At 41.8% G+C, this 21,773-nt stretch overlaps 1 protein-coding gene across 1 annotated transcript in view; it reads right to left on the bottom strand.

Annotated features, from left to right (window-relative positions):
• Positions 1–21,773, bottom strand: part of ryr2a (ryanodine receptor 2a (cardiac)) — a 150,820-nt gene that overhangs the window by 59,287 nt on the left and 69,760 nt on the right. Inside the window, 24 exon segments of the mRNA XM_054601717.1 lie at positions 228–318; positions 1,311–1,531; positions 3,222–3,391; positions 3,583–3,703; positions 3,841–3,952; positions 4,234–4,420; positions 4,586–4,721; positions 6,994–7,097; positions 8,439–8,571; positions 9,159–9,273; positions 9,665–9,810; positions 11,028–11,155; positions 12,038–12,181; positions 12,365–12,470; positions 12,856–13,056; positions 13,982–14,634; positions 15,226–15,401; positions 15,979–16,073; positions 16,470–16,601; positions 17,141–17,227; positions 18,093–18,252; positions 19,224–19,384; positions 20,477–20,701; positions 21,272–21,480. Of these exon segments, the coding sequence (XP_054457692.1) occupies positions 228–318; positions 1,311–1,531; positions 3,222–3,391; positions 3,583–3,703; positions 3,841–3,952; positions 4,234–4,420; positions 4,586–4,721; positions 6,994–7,097; positions 8,439–8,571; positions 9,159–9,273; positions 9,665–9,810; positions 11,028–11,155; positions 12,038–12,181; positions 12,365–12,470; positions 12,856–13,056; positions 13,982–14,634; positions 15,226–15,401; positions 15,979–16,073; positions 16,470–16,601; positions 17,141–17,227; positions 18,093–18,252; positions 19,224–19,384; positions 20,477–20,701; positions 21,272–21,480 (4,013 nt within the window).

Raw genomic sequence — 21,773 nt, 5'->3', positions numbered from 1 at the left:
ATCAACCATCTGCTGGTTTTAAGACCGATTATCACTAAAATAGTGCTTGTCCATGATCATTTTTTTCCATACATCTGAAATTAGAGATGCTGATACAAAGAAAGGGCACTTTAAAAAAAAGAATTGTGTTGTTGACAACTGTATGAGCTGAAGTATAATCACTGAGGATTCATTTGAGAAGCCCTTTTGAATTGATGGGGCAGAGATAACCGCAACGTGTTCCTCACCTTCAGAGGCATCTTGGTGTGTTCATTAAGCAGAGGGACGTCAAACACCAGCCTCCTCAGCAGATGCTGCATCATTGAAGGCCTCAGCTTACTGCACAATATTAAGATGACGTACAATAGTTGGTTATTTCCACCGCCGTACAGAAACACTATATATAAACTGGGGAGACGAATCAGATCTTGAAACAAAAATAAACTGGAAAAACAGCAAATGACAAACAATGACCTTATAACAAAACACAAAGAGGAACTGTTTCACAAGATGCATCTATGAAAATGAATAATGAACGAGTTGAGGAATTAAATAAATGAAAATATAGTGATTAGTAGGAATAGTTAGGTTGAAGCCAGAGTCGTTAAGAGTGAAATAGACGTGAAATGAGTGCAGGTGGTGATACTCACAATAGAGTTTAAATGACTAAACTCATAATATTACAGCGTGGCTTAAGTTCATTGTTGTGAGTTCTAAACTTAAACTTAAAGTTACTACGAGGAACTTTCATTTTGTGTTGATTTTGGCGGTCCCTGAGGACAAACGTGGTAGTGTATCCGAGTCCCTTTAGAAAACCTCTCATTTTACTGCAGCAGGGTCTGACAGTCTGCCCCGCTCAGTCCTAGGACCAGCAGTAAGGCCTTTTCCTCCAGGACTGTGGTCTCAGTGTTGGCTCCGAGCGGGGAACTGCAGAGCTGTCGACCTCGCGTTGGAGCTCCGACTGCAGGTCGAAAACGGCAGGGAAGTCGGATCTGGGTCTGGCCAGTCGCTGCTGAAGGCCCTACTGAAGTCTGAGCTGAAGGAGTTTATGTTGAACATCTATGACTTAATCTCATAGAGCCATTACACTGACAATGTCTCATGACAAGTGAAAGTTCCTCATAGTAGCTTTAATTCATGAATATTTGTACCATATATGGTTTAATTTTTGAAAGTATTATTCATAGTTTACACCACCTGTCAAAATCTCACATTGCTCTCCTGACAACCCCTTCCCCATGTTTAAACAACAATTTAACATGAGCGCTTCTAATTACTTGCGAATGTGCGCGACTGTTTTGCTTCTCTCTCCCTCAGAATTCCAGTCTTACCCGCAAACAGCCAGCAGACACTCCTCTATGGCGTCCCTCTGGGCCTTGGTGAGGCAGCAGCCTTTGGACAGGCGATAAACCGTGTGGAGGAGGGAGTCGATCAACGAGGCGAAAGGCTCCGTCCCCGCAAACAGTGGAGCACATTTAGTAAGGAGGGGCAACACGGCCGTACACAGATACCTGTTGAGGGCGAGAGCCATGTCTGTGGCACTGAGGGCAACCTGACAAGAGTACAGAGAGAGGAGAGAAAAGTCAGAGAGAAAAGGACTGCTTGAGAGTGCCATCAGGTTTCATCTGAGGAAAATATGCATTCGGGTTAGGGCAGTGGGATTAAAGATGGGAAATTTGGGTTTGTGGCTGAGAAAGACCCTACGTTACATGATTACCATTATGACATTACATTTGACATCGACTCCAGTTGTGCATTGGGGGGAGTTAAACACTTAATTTTGTGCATTTTGTTGAATTCTTCTGCATGAATTTAAGGTGAAAATGTTTTCATTTTTGTAAAGGAAAACACAAAATTCAGGCTGCAGGTCACAATTCAAGATATAATGGAGTATAACGCAGTAAGGTTCTCAGACATTCTGTATTGTAACAAATATTTATTCTGCTGTACATCAACTTCTTTTTATTCAATGTTATCCGTGCTGAGTCAACACACATGAAGGCATGATTTACTCTTTTAAGTCTTTTGTTTGTGGAAGTTACGCCTTTAAATGTGCATGTGGCACCTATTCATGTCAACAATACATGAATTCAATTTTAGTAATTCATACACCCGTGTTTCGGCAACATTTCTGCTGATGTTCAAAACTTTCTGCACATTCAAAATACATCCCACACACCTTGTGTTCTCTGAGATATTGAGAATATTTAAAATCAGAAAAAAAAAAAAGGTTTATGAAAATAAAGTTATAATTTAATGAGAATTAGGTCATACTATTTTACAAAAAAAATCAACCTGCCCTCAAGTCTGCAGTGCATTTCATTCTTCAGACCGTCGGACAGACATAGAACCCATTTGGGACGGGCCTGAAGAGAGCACAGCGAGGGGGATGCAGGTACAGGGACACAGAAGCTACTGTTCAAAGGACCAACGCCACACTGCAGTCCAAACTTAATACAAGCCAACATAGCTTAAGTATGCTGTTTGTACGTGACGTGAGCCTTCAGATTTCCCTCTTACAGCCCATAAAATGTTAGCATGCTAGCTCATCTTGGAGATGAAAGCTTCTGGGAGGGCACATTGGAGTTATCTAATCTGACTTCAAGCAAAGATAATGCAAAAAAGTTTGCTCAAATATTGGTATGGACAAGTCTGTTGTCCCAAAATACTGGTAGGGACATGTTCCTACCGTCCATATGCAAACCCACACCCTTGTTGGTAGCTAATGATTGTATAGTTACACAGGCACAAATCAACACTAGCATTCATATTAAGTGATGTTCCTTGTGACCCAAATAAAGTAAGTACTTTTAGTTCTACTTTGCTTTCCACCAAATCCTGAGGAAAGATCTGTCTCTTTAGCCGCTAAATGTTCAACTACGATCACTAGCTAGTGTCTAGCTGTGCCTTCTTGCTGTTTGATACTGAGTGTGAACACAGAAGCATTCTGCTGCTGCTGCTGCTGAAACAATGTCGATGAGAGCAACCAAAAGAGTAAAGTTAGAGGCCAAAACAATGATCAAATATAATATAGATATCAAATATAGGATCTGAGGGAAACTACAGAATTTAATTAGTTCAATTATGAGAAAATATCAAAGGGCAACAAAGAAACAGCAGTTTCACACACACACACAAACACACACACACACACACACACACACACACACACACACACACACACACACACACACACACACACACACACACACACACACACACACACACACACACACACTTACAGTGTCCAGAGAGGCAGCAGCTCTCAGGTCTGGTAAGAAGCCGACCTCCAGCAGGTGTAGCAGGAAGTTTTGGTCTTCGATACCGTAGACTCTGTCCAGGAACAGGACCATGGCTGCTTTATGGTCGGGACAGAAACCAGCAGACATGTCCGGCTCCACCACCAACCCGTCTGATCATGCAGAGGCACACACATGACACACACACATAAACACAAAACAAACAAGAAGTCAGGGTTTAACCAACAACCAAGTTGCTGCTTTTTATTTGCGTTTTTGCTCAATATTATCATTGGACCCGTTTAACTTCAGAAATAATGTGTTATGCATGAAAGATAGGCTGGGTGCTGGAGGGTTTGCGTACCTTTAGCCAGGTTGGGCATGGAGAATGGAATGCTGATAACTCCCACCAGGTCTTCAATAGGAATCAGAGACCTCAAAATTGCTCGGATACGGATGGCTTCACCTTTACCAGCATGGATTAACTGAAACAAAATAGGTTAGGTTAGTGTTGGTATCTGTGTGTGTGTGTGTGTGTGTGTGTGTGTGTGTGTGTGTGTGTGTGTGTGTGTGTGTGTGTGTGTGTGTGTGTGTGTGTGTGTGTGTGTGTGTCGTCACTCACATGCATCTCTGGAGCACAGCGACCCAGCAGGTCAATGAGAGCAGCATAGAAGGTCATGATGGCGTTCCCCATGTGGATGGTATCATCCTCCTCTTCTTCCATCATGTCACTACTACACACATGCACAAACCAAAACATGATGCTACTAATTATTCTAGATCACTCTCATCAGCAGGTTGCTCTCCCATAATTCATCACTAAAGCAACAAATGAAACAGCGTTTCCCTCCATTCTGTGAATTTAAAAAAGACTGATCTGGGATGGATAATACCTGTGTTTGGGTTGAAACAGATGCCATGGGGTTATTTACAATAGCACAGATCTATTGACCTGTGAATGACTTCTAGGAGAGTAAACACAGATATAAAACTAGAAGTGACAATGTTGTCTTACAGTGTCTTGCTGCTCTCAGACGTAGGAGACGGACCATCTCTGGAGGGATCCTGAGAGATCTTAATAGCTTCCTCCATCGCCGCCAACAACCCATCGCCACCTTCACCCCGAAGGGCTGGGCCAAAACATTCCGGTCGGCGAATCAGAAGCCTCACGACCACATTGGCATTCTCCTCCACACTTTCACCTGGCCACAGAACAGCAGAGGTGGTCATGACAAACATACTGCATGATGAACACATACTGCATTCACATACAAACATTGACAAAGATGGACAACAGTTGTTGTTTGAGAAGAACAGATTTAACCACCAATATAGTCAACTCTAAGAAATGGGACTTGTGAATTCACCGTTACAGAAGACTGCAAAGCGCAGGAAGTCGAGGTAACGTTCGCCCTCCACAGGGTTCCAGCCGATGTCAGGGTATCCATTACGCACCAGCATCACACAGCTCTGCAGCCCACAGCCGGCCAGGTACTGCACCACCTACACAGGCAGGCAGAGTGGCAAGTTTGGTAACACTTTCTATTATGACCATGTCTATGATGCATCATAAACATACTTATAATGTGTTTAAATCTCATTATAACACTGTATAATCATAGTCATAACCACTCATACATTTCCCCCTGCTTTATAACAATTATAATACATTATTAATAATTTTATTTTCTAATTTCCATTACTTTTTTCCGCCTCCACCTGTCCCACTGCGCTGTGATTAGCTAGCACTACTGCGCTATCATTGGCAGATTATCTGGTGATAGCAATGTGCTTTCCTACGCTGTGAAAAGATTGTAGACTGTATATATAGATGGACTAGGTTATTTAGGTAGATTGCTAATTCCGCCGTGCTTTCATGCTACATTGGTTACACAGACAATGAGCTGAACAAAGTTGGCACTCATCTGGCAATGTGCTTTCCTACACTGTGACAAGGGTTAGTGGATGAAGAAAGATGATACATTAAGTTGCTACATGTTATGCATATAGCGGCAAACTATTTAGCTAGCCTGCCGCTATAATTTATTACAACCATTTCCCATAGTTGTTATATATTTTACTATTTTTAGATTGCTTCGTAATTGCTGTTATAATGCATTATTATATGATTATAAGTTACTCTAAGTGGCCAATATTTGTGTTAAGTAAAAATATATTCAATTGAATGAAAATAATACACTAAGCACCTTAAAGCACACAATGGCCACTTAGAGTAACTAATAATCACATTATGACGCATTATAACAGGGATTCTAAAGCTTTATAAAAAGATAAAACATCTATGGGAATTATGATCGTTGCAAAAAAAGTCAGTGAGTGACAAGTAATGAAGAAGTATTATAACATGCTTTATGTGTTATCATTGTTTTTATAAAGCATCATGACCATGTATGAATGCTTATAACTGTCATTAAACAGTGCTATAAGCAGATTGTAACGCATTATAAGTATGTTTATAATGCATTTTAGAAATGGAAGTCATAGAAAGTGTTACAACAAGTTTTTATACTGTATATGATGATTGATATATATACAGCTCTGGAGACCACTTCAAAATTATCAGTTTCTCTGGTTTTACTATTTATTGGTATGTGTGTGAGTAAAATTATTATTATTCTTGTTTTATTCTATAAACTACTGACATTTCTCCCAAATTTCAAATAAAAATACTGTCATTTAGAGCATTTATTTGCAGAAAATGACAACTGGTCAAAATAACAAAAAAGATGCAGTGTTTTCAGATCTCGAATAATGCAAAGAAAACAAGTTCATATTAATTTTTAAACAACACAATACTAATGTTTTAACTTAGGAAGAGTTCAGAAATCAGTATTTGGTGGAATAACCTTGATTTACAATCACAGCTTTCACGCGTCTTGGCATACTCTCCACCAGTCTTTCACATTGCTGTTGGGTGACTTTATGCCACTCCTGGCGCAAAAATTCAAGCAGCTCGGCTTTGTTTGATGGCTTGTGACCATCCGTCTTCCTCTTGATCACATTCCAGAGGTTTTCAATGGGATTCAGGTCTGGAGATTGGGCTGGCCATGACAGGGTCCTGATGTGGTGGTCCTTCATCCACACCTTCACTGACCTGGCTGTGTGGCATGGAGCATTGTCCTGCTGGAAAAACCACTCCTCAGAGTTGGGGAACATTGTCAGAGCAGAAGGAAGCAAGTTTTCTTCCAGGACAACTTTGTACTTGGCTTGATTCATGCGTCCTTCACAAAGACAAATCTGCCCGATTCCAGCCTTGCTGAAGCACCCCCAGATCATCACCGATCCTCCACCAAATTTCACAGTAGGTGCGAGACACTGTGGCTTGTAGGCCTCTCCAGGTCTCCGTCTAACCATTAGATGACCAGGTGTTGGGCAAAGCTGAAAATAGGACTCATCAGAGAAGATGACCTTACTCCAGTCCTCTATGGTCCATCCTTATGGACTTTTGCAAACCTCAGCCTGGCTCTTCTTTGCTTCTCGTTGATGAAGGGCTTTTTTCTAGCTTTGCACGACTTCAGCCCCTAGGAGCCTGTTTCTAACCGTCCTTGCCATGCACTTCACCCCAGCTGCCGTTTGCCATTCTTTTTGGAGGTCACGGTTGTTGATACGTTCTCAATAGTTGTACATACCTGTGTGTGTGTGTGTGTGTGTGTGTGTGTGTGTGTGTGTGTGTGTGTGTGTGTGTGTGTGTGTGTGTGTGTGTGTGTGTGTGTGTGTGTGTGTGTGTGTGTGTGTGTGTGTGTGTGAACCTCACCTTTTCCAGGTCTGGCTCTCTCAAAGCCAGGGCCAACTCATTGTTATCCATGACCGATGCTGCAGCCACATCCAGAGGAGTCGATCCTCTCATGGAAGGAGATGCTGAGGAGAGAGGAGGAGAAGAGGAGAGGGAAGGGAAGGAAAATATATAAATACACCTTAGAGGATAGGGAGTCTATTACCAATAAAACAACAGAGGTTTATCTGTTCCTGGATACGGCACTGTCGGATGCACAGCACTAAGACAGCCAACACTGTCTGTGAGTAATAAGGGATGAAGCCATAAAAACAAATTAGGTTTCACAAAGTATCCGACTTGTCAGAAAACAGCACCCAGCTTCTCCTTGTACACAAGGAGCAGGAACATGCTGGTGGAACACAACCCACAGCCTGTAAGCAATAACAGTGGTGAAAGCAGTTAGGAAGGAGCGTCAGAGGTTCTTCATCGTCAGACATACGACTACTTCTGGTACACGGCACATACTGTTGGCATTCATCTTCATGTATCCAGTGTCCATAGTGACCCCATGCTGTCACTTCAGCCTGAGGCTGCATACACATCTGCTTGGTCAAAGTCTCGTGTTTTTTCCTGCCAAGTTTACTGCATGACTGATGACAACGTGTTGTGGATTATAAGCACCCACTGTATCCGAGTGGTCTTTTCTCTTTTATACCGTTTCTGTACATTTCATTCATTTACATTTCATTCTACCAAAAACGCTTTTTTATATTCCAAGGTTTTGATCTTGAACCTACCCAGGCGGTTCTACCAAGAACCATTTTATATTCCAAGGGGTTCATCTAGAACCCTTTTATATTCAAAGGCTATCATCTAGAACCCACCCAGGGTGTTCTATTGAGAACCCTTTTAATATTCCGAGGTTTTCCTCATCATATAGAGTACAGCATGTTTACTGTCTGCCATTTTATTTAAAAATTCTGATTTACCACTATATAGTGCCCTTCAAAACTCCACACTGTGATGAAAACATTGTCCTTGACATGGACACTGCACTGCATTTTAGAAATTTGAATATGACCGTACGGCTGTCAGCAATGACACAAAATGTTGATGATTATTCAAATAACTATTGAATATCCATTATTTAAGATAGTGAATGAGTGTTCAAGATCAGAGTGATTTCAGACACAGTCCATAGGACCATGAGAAACGTATTCTTTCTAAGGTCAAGAATGAACTTTATGCTCAACACATGATTTCTGTTTCACTGTTTCTCATCAGTCACAACAGTCCTCACCAAACTCCCATAAATGTTCAATCTTTGATTGATCCAAAGCAGCCAATCATCCAGACACTCTGCATTTATGTTGTGGCTCAAGAGGTTTTATGTGGGCAGGGACTTTTCAGTGGAGAACTTAAAACAATTAAATAAAAACGAACACAGAAATATTAGATACATTTTATGTCACACACATACTCACCAAGCCCTACACTGCTGTTCTCCAGCAGGTAGCTGAGATGGTCAAACATGGCTTTCTGGTTCTGGCGGCTGATTCGGCAGAAGTAACAGAGAAAACGACAACAGTTGGCCACCATCTTAGGAAAGGTGATTTCCTGCAAAAAAACACATGCTTCATGTCAGACAAATTCCACGCAGCAATATTGTTTTCTCATTATAAACGGCATATTGTCAATAAAGGTGTTTTACCAAATTTTTTAAAAAGCCAGTTTTGAGAACATGTGACACATTGACAGTACGCCAAATAAAATATCTACCCATCCAGACATCTCTATTTAGACAATAACCACTTCTACACGATACACACTAGAGATAAACTACATTAACACGACACACACTAGAGATAAACTACATTAACACGACACACACTAGAGATAAACTACATTAACACGACACACACTAGAGATAAACTACATTAACACGACACACACTAGAGATAAACTACATTAACACAACACACACTAGAGATAAACTACATAAACACAACACACACTAGAGATAAACTACATTAACACAACACACACTAGAGATAAACTACATTAACACGACACACACTAGGGATAAACCACATCCACACAAAACTTAAAGAGAGACACAAGTTTGTGATTCAGTTCAGCTGGTCCTGGTTTCTGTCGACATCCTGCCCCTTTTTCTGGCTCTGCAGCTTATACACACTTCATACCTTGGAGTCTCCTCCACTGAGTACGTTGACCATGACCTCCATGACAGTCTCATGCATCCCCAGAGCTCTCATCAGGTTAGGATGCTGGTAGAACACTTTGTTGTTCATGATGTCACTGTGGAGGAAGGAGGGGCTAGTTAAAAGCTTAGTGATGTGTTTTGTCATTAGGTAACCAGGTCTATAGTGTGAGCTCTGACTGAACATGTCACACACAGCATATCACAGTAAAAGAACAAACCCACCAATTTGTGTTTTCCTCGTACTCCTGGTAGTTAACGTGCGGCTAAATACAGTATATAAGACACATGTATTGAGATATCTTGAACATATTTTAAGTATTAATTATTTTGTCATTTTTAGATAGGTCAGTATAGACATCTGTCCAGTTGCCCCATGCCCTAACAAATGTAAATTCCCTGTAAAATGACTTTTAACCAGCGAGAGAAGAGAGAGGACCAAAGCACATCAGTCATTGTTAGGACCTTGACGTATGAGTGTGTTCTCACCCCAGCCCTCTGATCATCAGTTTCTCCTCCTCTCTTCCCATACGGACACTCAGCAGAGATCGGATCTGACCCAGAGCAGCCAGCAGGTTGATGGTGTCCTCGATGGATACTGAGTTTATGGTGTAGGTCTTAGGAAGGGCACGCACCTGGACGGATAAGGACAGATTTATATCTTTCCAAACCTACTGCTGAGATCCACACATATCCTTCACATTTTATATTTTCTATCACTGTGAGAAGCTGAACAGACCGAGCAGGACCGTCTGTTAGCAGTCACCATGCTTTAATCAGAAGATCTGCGGTTTGATCTACTGCTCCTCTAGTCCATGTTGATGCCTTGGGCAAGACACTTGGTGTGCGAATGGGTGTGTATGATTAGATAGATCCTGATGGGCAGGTGGCACCTTGAAGGGTAGCCCCAGCCCTCAGTGTATAAATGGATGTGAATGGGTGAACAATGACATGTAGTGTTAAAGTGCTTTGGGTGGTCAGAAGACTAGAAAGGCACTATACAAGTACAAGTCCATTTACCATTTAATAGAGACAATGTAATAGAGTGAATTTTACATTTACACTGTTCCTGTTAAGTTTTATGTCAGTGTTACACATACTTGTTGAGGTCTTCTTGAATTATTTACTCGTATCTATCTGAGAGATATATATTTATTTTTCTTTACAATATAGTTTTTATATGAATGCCCTCTAGCTGTATCAGCAGATGTTTCATAGCAGGATTTGCTTTGCGTGACATTCACAACTGTGTTTATTAAACTGTATTTTCACACCAAACGATAGTTTGTTTTTATAGACATTGCACAATGCTGTACTGATTTTTAGAGCAAACTTGTTCCAGGTGATTCTTTTCTTTTAAACAAAATAATAATATCACTAATATCAATTCAATATAAATATTGTTGTTGCATTTTAATGTTTAAACGGCTGGATTTTGGGGGGATTTTGCCTTAATTTGACAGCAGGAAGATAGGGACAGGAAACAGGTGTCAAAATATGGATGTGGCTGTTACGTGGTGTGTGCTGTAAGGGTAACTTTAGTAGTTTTCAACCTGGAACTTATTTTCCAATGTTTTTGTTTGTAAAGGACTAATGAAGATAAAAACTTCTGAAATTGGTTAAGCATTGAGGGAGATTGCATCAGAAAGAATAGCTTAGTGTTATCAAAAGCATTTTCAATGTCATGGCTGAATATTTAAAGGATCCAGATGAACATAAGGCCCCATGGCGCCCCACGTATGTCATATTCTAAAGAATCACGGTGTAAACAGGGTCTTCAATGGTATGGTTCCTCTATTTAAAGGAACACACACACACACACACACACACACACACACAAGCACAAACCTACCTGTCCTCCAATGCCATCATACTGGCGGTGCAGCAGGACAAACATGGCTCGGACCAGCTCTGGATCCTCAATGACTGACTCCTGAGCCCAGCGGACCATCGTGTCGGAAATCAACTGCTGTAACGTACCTACAGAGACAGAGAGACAGACAGAGACAAAGACAGAGATAGAGAGACAGACAGAGACAGAGAGACAGACAGAGACAGAGGGACAGACAGAGACAGAGAGACAGACAGAGACAGAGAGACAGACAGAGACAGACAGAGACAGAGGGACAGACAGAGACAGACAGAGACAGAGGGACAGACAGAGACAGAGAGACAGACAGAGACAAAGACAGAGACAAAGACAGACAGAGGGACAGACAAAGACAGAGTTAGGCCTTGATGGGGGGGATTGTTGTTCCATAATCAAAATTCATTGTGCCTAATAAAGAGTTCATACACAACTAATAAAGTGAAACACTCTAGATTAGAGAACTCTCCTCATATTCTTTGACTTTACAGTTATTCATTTGGCAGATGTTTTTGTACAAAGCACTGTGGTGCTCCCAGAAGAGATAGATCATTATAAGACAGAAGAATAATACTCAAACCATTGCTCAAATCCCTTGACTTTACATTACCAATGCAGGTCTTTTTTAATCAAATATTGAATGACAAAATCCATTAAAGTGCTGCTGGAGTCTGTATTATTTATAACAACCCCAAAGTGTCTGATGTATTTACAACATACTGATTATTTTCCTGTTGGCACGGTCTTACCAAAGGCTTAAGCTTTGTTCTTATTTGGGGCGAGTCACAGCAAGCTAAAAGCAAAATAGCAAAAATATATACTCAAGAGTTGATTTCTAAGATCTCCTGCTTTTAAAGCATTCATGAAACAAACTGGTCATCTTTCTAATTACTTATTTTCTTCTTGATTTAAAAAGATTTGCTTTAATGTTCATGTGTACATTGTAGCCCACTGCTCTCTGTCTGTTTGCGGGTCAGCTGGTGCAGAGGACTTACTGGGTTTCTTGTCTTTTTTCTCCTTCGGCAGGTTGCCCATCTTCTTCTTCAGGTAAGCCACTTTCTCCACCAGCGACATGAGGCGTCCTCGGATGGTGAAGTCACTCTCCCCATCTATCACTCCGTCCTCATCCAACTCTATACCTGACAGGATGGAGAAATCAGTAGACTGTGCATACTGTATGTTTATAGTTAATGAATACACAGAATATATGATTTTATTGATGTTCTTATTCATCATTATTGATCCTTATTGATCTCTGTGTGCAGCCTGGTATCCTTTGATTGTTTGGTTGTTTGTGTAGGTGAAGCTGATTGGTAGTTTACCACAGTGTCTCATCAGGTCGTCGTGGAAGTCGAGCAGCTGTTCTCGGATGTATTCAGGACAGGGACACTCCTGCTTCTCGTCCTTGAAGTTCAACAGCATGTTGATCTGCAATGACACGCGCCATGGGTGACACTGATACAAGTCCAGTTCACAGAATACTTCCACAACATCCACTGGGATTACATCACGGAATTCGTACGCACATTTGTTCATAGGCTTGGCTGTTGCATTGTGTTGAATGTCAAATGGGAGAGAAAGTGAACCACCTGGTGTCCAGTGTTAAGAGGCTTCAGTTAAATATGTGTATTTAAGTGATACAGAAAAAGTGTCTCCGCTTTCCCAGCTTTTATTTCGCTCAACAGTTCTTCTCTGACAGACTTCCTCTACACTGCATTTTTATCCTCTAGCCTGCTCTACTCCCGTGCCACCTATCCCTCTGTACTGTTCTGTCCTCCTGACCGGGCTCTCCCTTCTTCAGAGGTGTATGTACCTGCTCCTGTGGAGGAGATCTGAACTCTTTGGTCTTCTTGGCAGTGAGGGCCGCGGACATGTTGAGCGCCAGCATCACCTCGTTGTAGCGGAACCGCTGGTTGTCTTGGAGACAGGCCACAAAGTCGTCGGAGAAGGCCACCACCGCCTCGATTCGATGGCGCACCTGGCAGTCACACAGGTACTGCAGAACGTGGCACATCTGCACACACAGATCAGACACGTGTGACATACTATGTTGAAAAAGGTGTAACTAGTTTGTATGGTAGAGTGCCTCCCTTTGTCAGCAAGCTTTGGTGTCATTATACATTTAAAAAGGGAAATGCTTTGAAATTGTTAAAAGTTGGAAGAGATTGTTGCCGTAGTTATTTCACAAAATGATTTATTGGTGTTTACAAATTACCAATATTTGTATATACTTATACTTGATTGATTTCAGAGGAAAACAAAAATATGGTTTTCCTCAGAAAAACAGAGCTTGTTTTGCCTATGATTTAGGTAGCTGAAGTTTTTTGGTGTATGTGACACATAAATCCAGTCTCATTCGTCTGGTGTTTTTGATACACTCTAAGTGTTCTGCATTAACAAACTCCTCGTTTGCTTAGCTCTGTGTGTTTGGGGCTCGTCTGGCACAGTTTATGGTTATGAGGTTCCGCCATGTTTGTGTGTTGCGATAGCAACCTACACCCCATGGCTTTGTTGTTTGGTCATGGTGTTCGTTGATTTATTTGCATCTGACCTCAACACCCATACCTTCCTGGTGTATGGTCATTAGAGAAAATCCAGATTTGAGGTGATTTTGCACTGTTATTGGATGTTTTCTGTATCTTCAAATGCTTTGCAAGGTATATCACACGTAAAACTAAAAGTAGATATTAAAACACGTGATTCTATATAAAATTTTCTATAACTTTAAGTAGAGTTTCATTGTCAGTAAAAGTAAAATGTTGCAACTTCATTGAATTCTGTGGGTATTGCCTATAACATATCATAAAAACATATTGCGATGTGAAAAAAACAATGACCGTTCCATTGCAAATAATTTTTCAAAGCTCTATGTCTGTAATCTGATATAGTTAACAAGTGTTAGTGCATTTACAAACTGAGAGGGTAAACTTGGGTGTCACCTGGAGTTTGACAGGTTCGGGTAGCTTCATCTGTAACAGTCCTTCTTTAGGCATGCTCCTCCCTCCATCCTCTCCTCTCTTCTCAGTCTCCCCCTCCTTCACCGCGTCCAGCTCTGTGTGCGTGTCCTCCTGACCTTCCCCTCTTTCAGAGAACACGGACGGTTCAATCAGTCTGAGGATGTTCTTCAGATCTCTGCTTTGGAACACTCCCATGATGAGCAGGGTGTAGAACAGCTTGATGAGGGGGACGAAGAGAAACTCGGTGCTGCCTCCTATTGGATCCCGCACGTGCATGCTCCCCTCCCGCACCGCCTCCGTTAGCATCTCAATGGTTTTCATCTTCAGTACGTCTAAGGGGAACTCTGGGCTGTACTGGAAACAGTCTCCTGTTCCATTGTTGCCGGTGTTGCGGTGCGACGGACCGCTCCCACAGACAAAACTGGGGGATGAGAAGTGCATTCTGGGTCTCAGGGAGGTGCTGAGGCCGATGCCTGGCAGGCCATGTTTCTTCTTCTCGTCGGGGAACAAGGTGATGCTCTTGGTTTCGTCCGTCATGGGAACAATGTACTCGTTGTTCATCATGAGGCGAGCCGTGGTGTAACTGCTCAGGTGGATGTCGATGAGGAGGTCGTAGTAGCCCGCACGGAGCAAACCTGGGGAAGAGAGAGAGACAGGGAGATAAATATAAACATTCAACTTAAACAATTTACCCTTAAACCTACCATTTATTTCCATTCCTATTAAAGGAGAGAGCCCAAAGTCGGACCCTTTTTGCTACAGAGTTTACTAGATTTGATTTTAGCCACTTAATAGTTGTTTTACTTTTGCTGCTTATTTACATTTTGCTGATAATACTTCTGTACTTTTACTTAAATGATAAGTCTTGTGATATAAAAAAAACAGTATAGAAAAATGTGAACCTTAGCTTTTAAGTACCTTTCATTTTATTAATTAAAACAGAGCTTAAAGTATTGAAACTTTATATTGGAGTGGGAGTGAAGGATCTAAATACTTCTTCGAACTCTTCCTGCAGTTATTCCATCCTGCATCATGCAATTATGATCCATTACTGTATATCTCAATTGACTTCTTACAATGAAGTAAACTATTGAGAGTTTAGTTCATGGTCTATGGCTTTAAGGACAGGGTAGTGACAGAGTATAACCTGACCTCTACTTATTTCTCAGGGACAGGCTCTAATGCCTTGCATGTGGGTGTTCTGTCTATGTGCCCTTCTGTGTTACCTGGCATGTACTTATTCTCTATAGCCTGCAGGAGCTGTGCCTCGTCTACGTGGGAGCAGAGGGCGTGTGCCACCCGGTTGTTTCCCAGAGCACAGATTGCTGAATACAGTCTGAGGGTATGGTAGTGAAACTTTAATAGGTCCCTCTGCTCTGACAGCTCCAGGATATCCACCGACCTGGACAACAGACAGAGAGACACTGCATGAGAAATGAGAGAGCAGGAAAATGAAAAAGTCGTGTGTATGTACATGTGTTTGGTTGTTCTTGTAATTGCTCCATAGTGAGGACCGAAACAAGTATTTTACCACTGAGTGGGGGACACTTCTTTGTAGATCTGTTTTAAGGGGTTGATACTTGGTTTTATGGTTACAGAATTTGGTTAATGTGAGGGTAAGGGTCAGACATTTAGTTGTGATGTTTAAGGTAAGGGTAAGGGGTAGTGCATGTATTATGTCAGGTCAATGAATGTCCTCAACAAGCTAGAAGTACAGGGATGTGTGTCAGGGGTGGACTGGGCAGAACAAATCGGCCTGGCGTATAAAGGGGAGGGGTTTAAAGAGGTCATTGGGCCAGCAAAAATAAAAATAAAAATAGGAAGATCTAGGCTAAATGCTCTGAGAAAAAAAGAAAAAAAAGACATCTGTGTCGGCCGAAAATGCATGTAGGACCTACAGGAAAATGCCCAGTTAGCCAGATGGTCCACCCCTGTTGTGTGTGTGTATTTGTGTGCATGTGTAGCTGTGGGTACTCCACTTGTTCTCCTCAGGGATGTGCAGAGCCATGAACTGCAGAGGTTCATTACACTGGACCAGCCAGCCATGTCTGTCATTCACTCTGGATGCTGACACCTGAAAAAAATATATATTTATCTGTTAGCACTTCGCAGACAGCATAAATTACATTTCATGTTGCTTTCTACCCGCTGTACAGCACAGCAGACAGTTCACCAATCATGTTGCACATACGCAGGAAGATAATATGGAAGAGTCAGAAGAATAACCCGGCAGCTGATATTTGGAGCTCAGCATCATTTCTATACTGTCTTTATAGAGACAAGCATTGGTAAGGCTTTCACAGTAAATTGTAAATTATCCAAAAATCAGGCAATCAGTTTCCTGATACACTTCTGAGAAGAGTCTCGTACTGCACACAAGTGAGATACATGTAAGATAGAATATATGAGCCAAAACAAAACCACTAAAGAGCCAGAGAATGCAGACCTGCTGTAGGAGCTGTTACTGTACCTTGAGGAAGTGGTTGGGAACACGACTCCATAATACAGGAGTGAGGAACTGGACATGCAGCCTTGGAGGACACTGAGGAATTGGGTTCTTCCTCTCGCTCTTGAACAGACCAGCTGACAGAGGCATCACATTCTGACAGGAAACAGACATGTTGACAATGATGCAACATCACATGAATCAAATCCCAAAGAAAGCCCAAAGAAGCAACGTGGACATATTGAAACTCTAATGCATTTTTTTTTAAGAGTCGGATTTCATATTAGTGCTCATTAATCTGGTGTCATATAAAACAATCCCAAACCAACAGGACATGACTGTAGGGTGTGCTCAGTAAAAGGACTGTTTGAGTATTTTGCTCTTCTGGCACAAAGTTTCACTAAACCCACATCAAATCAGAAGGCTGTTCCAATTCCCACAGAGGACCTGTAACAGGTGGAATTAATATCCAAATGGACAAATAATTCTACATTTTTTTTGTTGTGCTTCTTGTGTTTGTTTTTCCATAAATCAATAAAACTTCTCCACATGTTAACCACTAGAAGGCTTTTATTATGAAGCAGCAACAGGACATGCAGGTCACTTGTCACTGAGGTTAAAAGCAACCTGCCAAACCTCAGACACTATATTTTGACAACGAAGCCGTATGCGGTGTGTGTACGTGACCGTCTCACCTTAATACGCCCCAGTTCGAACTGAAAGACATTGGGGCTGGTGGCCTTGGCGAAGACTGCTGGGAACAGCTTAGTACTGGGCTCCACCTGTGGAGACAAGAGAGAGCTTAGCTAGTTACTTAAGTCCAAATGAATCCACCATAAGTCATTACCTGTATTCAGGACAAAATCATGTTTTTTTCCAATGCAATTGTGAGGAAGGTGGGTCGATGTAAATAACTCATTGGAAGCTGAACAGTCAGGGGCACAAATAGACAATGTTTCAGCAAAACAAGAACTTTTTTTGAACATGTTCAATGTGCTCTCTATCTGATTAGCAAATAAGCTATCTGGCCTGCTGCAAACTGATGTTAGCAGTAGACCTGTTTCTGGTTTATGTTTGTTCCGTCAGGTGTTTAGCAAGAGAAGGTGCAGGGCAAGACATGCGTTCATATTTGCAGAAAAGAAAGAGATGTTAGCTAGAAAGGTAAACTGAGGTTCAAAGTCTGTGGCTCTTTGTGCCTGCATCCCGTTAATCAGTGTCACTGAAGGCCGATGATAGAATGGTGATGTTACTGCTTTACACAGCCTAAAATAAATGATGTGATAGGCTATACAAACAGAAGTTCTATGTATATGAGCAGCATTTGTGTGAGAGAGACTTTTGATTTACTGAACATTTGGATGCTGTAGCAGAACAAACATGTATGAGTTGGACTTACAAATATTGGCGAAAAGGAGAGTGCAGGTTTTGATATAGCTGGAGACAGACTGTTGTAGTGAGAGGGACAAATGCTAGATCAAACAAAATACATGAGAATAAAAAGAAAAAACAAGGCAGGAAGGAAGGAGGCACATTTTTGTGAATGCAGCAAAATGAAAGGGAAACACAGATACAGGATGGGAGTAGATGAAAGCAAGAGTTGAAGAAAAGGACCATTCACAAACCAGTCACACCATTTCAAATATTTACCTGGTAGTAGGTGCTGAGTTCTTTCCCGTTGGCTGTAAACGTCAGCAAACCGTTTGTTGTGTCGACCAGGCAGCCGATCTCTAAGCCGTTGTTGTTCCTCCCCTGACCAGGACTGCTGCTCTCTCCAGCCCACACCATGTAACAGTTACTGCGCTTTATACTGAAGAACACACACACCATGTAACAGTTACTGCGCTTTATACTGAAGAACATTACATTACATTACATTACAGTCATTTAGCAGACGCTTTTATCCAAAGCGACTTACAATCAGTAGTATATATTACATATCATTCACCCATTCACACACTGATGACAGGCTACCATCAAGGTGCCACCATCAGACTCTAACTAACATTCATCATCCAGTCCACACCGATGGCAAGCCTTCGGGAGCAACTTGGGGTTAAGTGTCTTGCCCAAGGACACATCGACTGCCGAAGCCGGGTATCGAACCACCGACCCTCTGATTGGAGAACTACCTTGCTCTCCACTACGCCACAGCCGCCCCACGCACACACACCCACCATGTAACAGTTACTGCGCTTTATACTGAAGAACACACACACACAATGTAACAGTTACTGCACTTCATACTGAAGAACACACACACGCCCACCATGTAACAGTTACTGCGCTTTATACTGAAGAACACACACACGCACACCATGTAACAGTTACTGCACTTTATACTGAAGACACACACACACACACACACACACCATGTAACAGTTACTGCACTTTATACTGAAGAACACACACACACACACAATGATACACACCTATACTGAAGAACACACACACACACACACACACCATGTAACAGTTACTGCACTTTATACTGAAGACACACACACACACACACACACACACACACACACACACACACACACACACACACACACACACACACACACACACACACACACACACACACACACACCATGTAACAGTGACTAGTTCTTCATGTCAGGTTGAAGGTGCGTAGTCACTGAAATCATATGATGTGGTCTTAAACTGGTATGAAAACCTGCTGCCTTCATGACACATGTATTCCATCCCTGCCAAACATTAAATTAAGAAAATATTAGAATTTACCCCGCGATATGAGTTAGCTGCAACTTGACTAACCTCTCATGAACTTTGCCCTTCTCATCTCCCAGGGTAACAGTGACGGTTCGGACATTGTACAGCTCAAAGCCTGGGTCGTACTGATGGAAATCTGAGGTTACCCAGCCCACCCAAACACTGCTGGGCTCCTGACCAGGGAAGATCCGCACCGAGTAGTAGTGCTGCACAGAGAGAGAGGTGCACGAAGGTGAAGCTTAATTGAAATGACCTTGATTACAGTTACTCCACCTACAGGGTTCACAACACGCGTATTATGAAACACTAAATGCTGGGGATAAACATAATTGTTAGGAAACCAAAGAACTCTAGGACAGTTGAAAAATGCAAATCAATTCAAATGATATACAAATGTAATGACTGAAGTGTAACACTTTTCTAGGACCTTTAAATCTGTATGTATTAAATTCATAATTAATTTATTTCAAAACCATGCTGTGTATCTTTAGCCTTACTTTCTCTTTAGCAGTGGGGAGCTTTTCGTTATCAGTTACTTGTATATTGCATGTGAGTGTTTTGTGAATTTTGTTTTGTTTCTGTATTGTCTTACAGTAGAGGCTTGCATGAGGAATTCATATTCATCTCTGTCATCAGCCATCACCTCCTCTGACAGACGAGCAGATGTCGGACAGCTGTTGTCTGGCTTGTTTTTCTTCAACATGAACCTGGTATATCAGATGGTTGGTTTAGGTTTATACAGTTTAAAAAAAGGTGCTCAAACACAATGACAGAATGGTACAAATTACCAGAAGCTGTATAGAGATAACAGAACTGTTGAATCTTTAGTGTTGAGGAAACAGAGGGTTTACCGTTGCTTGAGTTTAGAAGGCTTTTCCTGGTTATAATCTTTGTGGTTGTTGAATTCATCTCTGTCAGGTCCATTGGGACCATTGTGACCATGAGAAGACTTCATCAGGACCTCAAAGTCTGACACCGTTTCAAAGTCCTCCAGCTCCTGCAGAAACAGACAGTGAACACACCACGCATACCGTCAGTCATAAACCCAACCCTGCTGTTAACACCTTGCAACTAAATGTTAGCAGTAAATGGTGATGTGGTGAGCTTTCCCTTAATAGTTCTATGAAAAATGGGATGTACAGTATGAAGTTGACTAGAGAAACTCAAGGTAACGTGCAGCAGCACAGTAAAGTAAAGTAAACAACTTATTCCACCTGGGAAGTGGAGGGAACTGACACACAACACATGTATTGAGTGTGTGTCACACACCAAGTATCCTTCTGACGATGTCAAAAGACCTGTCTGTCACATGTGTAGATGAAAATGAGTGTTTGTGGTAGTGGTACCCTCTTTGGTGAGAAGAGGCTGTCATTTGCTGGGGATCTGCAGAAGGATTCAGAACACTCTATGGGCATGCTCAGCCTGTAGAATGTGATGTCGGTGTAACTGTTCTGTGAGCCAAACGACCTCTGGGTGACCTTCAGGCATGGACACGACTCCACTGTCCCATCGATCCTGGTCACCTGTAAAAAGTGGCAAAATCGAGCTAGAGTTACTGCCTCGCTGATGTATGCCTCCGCCAGTCAGTCAAGTTGCAGTTGTCCACATATCCTCCCATGATCATGTTATCCTATTAGATTTGATCCAATTAGTGTGAACTTGTCATAATAAGCATATCAATTCTTGAGTTATGGCCACAGTAGTGTTTGGGGCTTCTGAGTAACCTTTAACTTCCAAATTCTAATCAGTTCATTGTTGAGTCAGAGTGGACGTTTTTGCAAAATTTGAAGAATTTCGTAAGATATTGCGTTCACAAGAATGGACCAGACAACACGAAAAACATTATCCCTCCGTCGTAAAAATATGTAATATTAAAGTAGATTATTATTGAACTTTTTTTTTTTTTTTTTGGGGGGGGGGGGCAAATAAGACAAAAACATATTCAAAAATATCTTGAAATTTGTCTTAAGGATTACATTTTAGAGATTTTTAAGATTGCAGGCCAATGTCATTGAATGTTCTAACAAAAGCCCCTCATCAGATTCTACCAGGTGTTGGCTACGTTGATCCGTATTGCAGGTGACTCCGCTCACCTCCATGTGTTGGTGGTTGGGAGGGACAGGAACAAACTGAGGCAGCCTCTTGCTGAGCCACATGGTGACGTCCCGGTTCATGTTGACAGCAAACGGTTCGTAGCCTTCCTGCAGGCCGCAGATGGTGAAGTACTTCAGAGTGCTGACGTCTTTACCGAAGTTCATTTTCCCCACCTGACACACACCCAGACTGGACACAGGGATAAAACCTGGAGACAGAGAAAATAACTCAAATACTGAGATGGAGCTTTTTGGGCATGTCTACCTGTAACACTATCCATAGAGGAACCTTTTCATTTGTGCAACTCACCTAATAAATTACAGAAATTGAAGCGATATCTTCTTAAAATGAGTACTTATTAACAATCACAAGCTGACTGCAGACATGACTAATGTCCTCTCTTCTTTGATAAAAGAAGACTTAAGCCCCATTTATGCTTTCCACACGGACGGTCGCCTGGACAGTCCATCGGACACGTAATTCTGACGTTTGGATCTTTTA

The sequence above is a fragment of the Anoplopoma fimbria genome, chromosome 7 (assembly GCF_027596085.1).
Source record: "Anoplopoma fimbria isolate UVic2021 breed Golden Eagle Sablefish chromosome 7, Afim_UVic_2022, whole genome shotgun sequence".
NCBI lineage: Eukaryota > Metazoa > Chordata > Actinopteri > Perciformes > Anoplopomatidae > Anoplopoma > Anoplopoma fimbria.
Note: the sequence above shows the minus strand (reverse complement) of the source record. Positions and strands in the feature narration are given on the sequence as shown.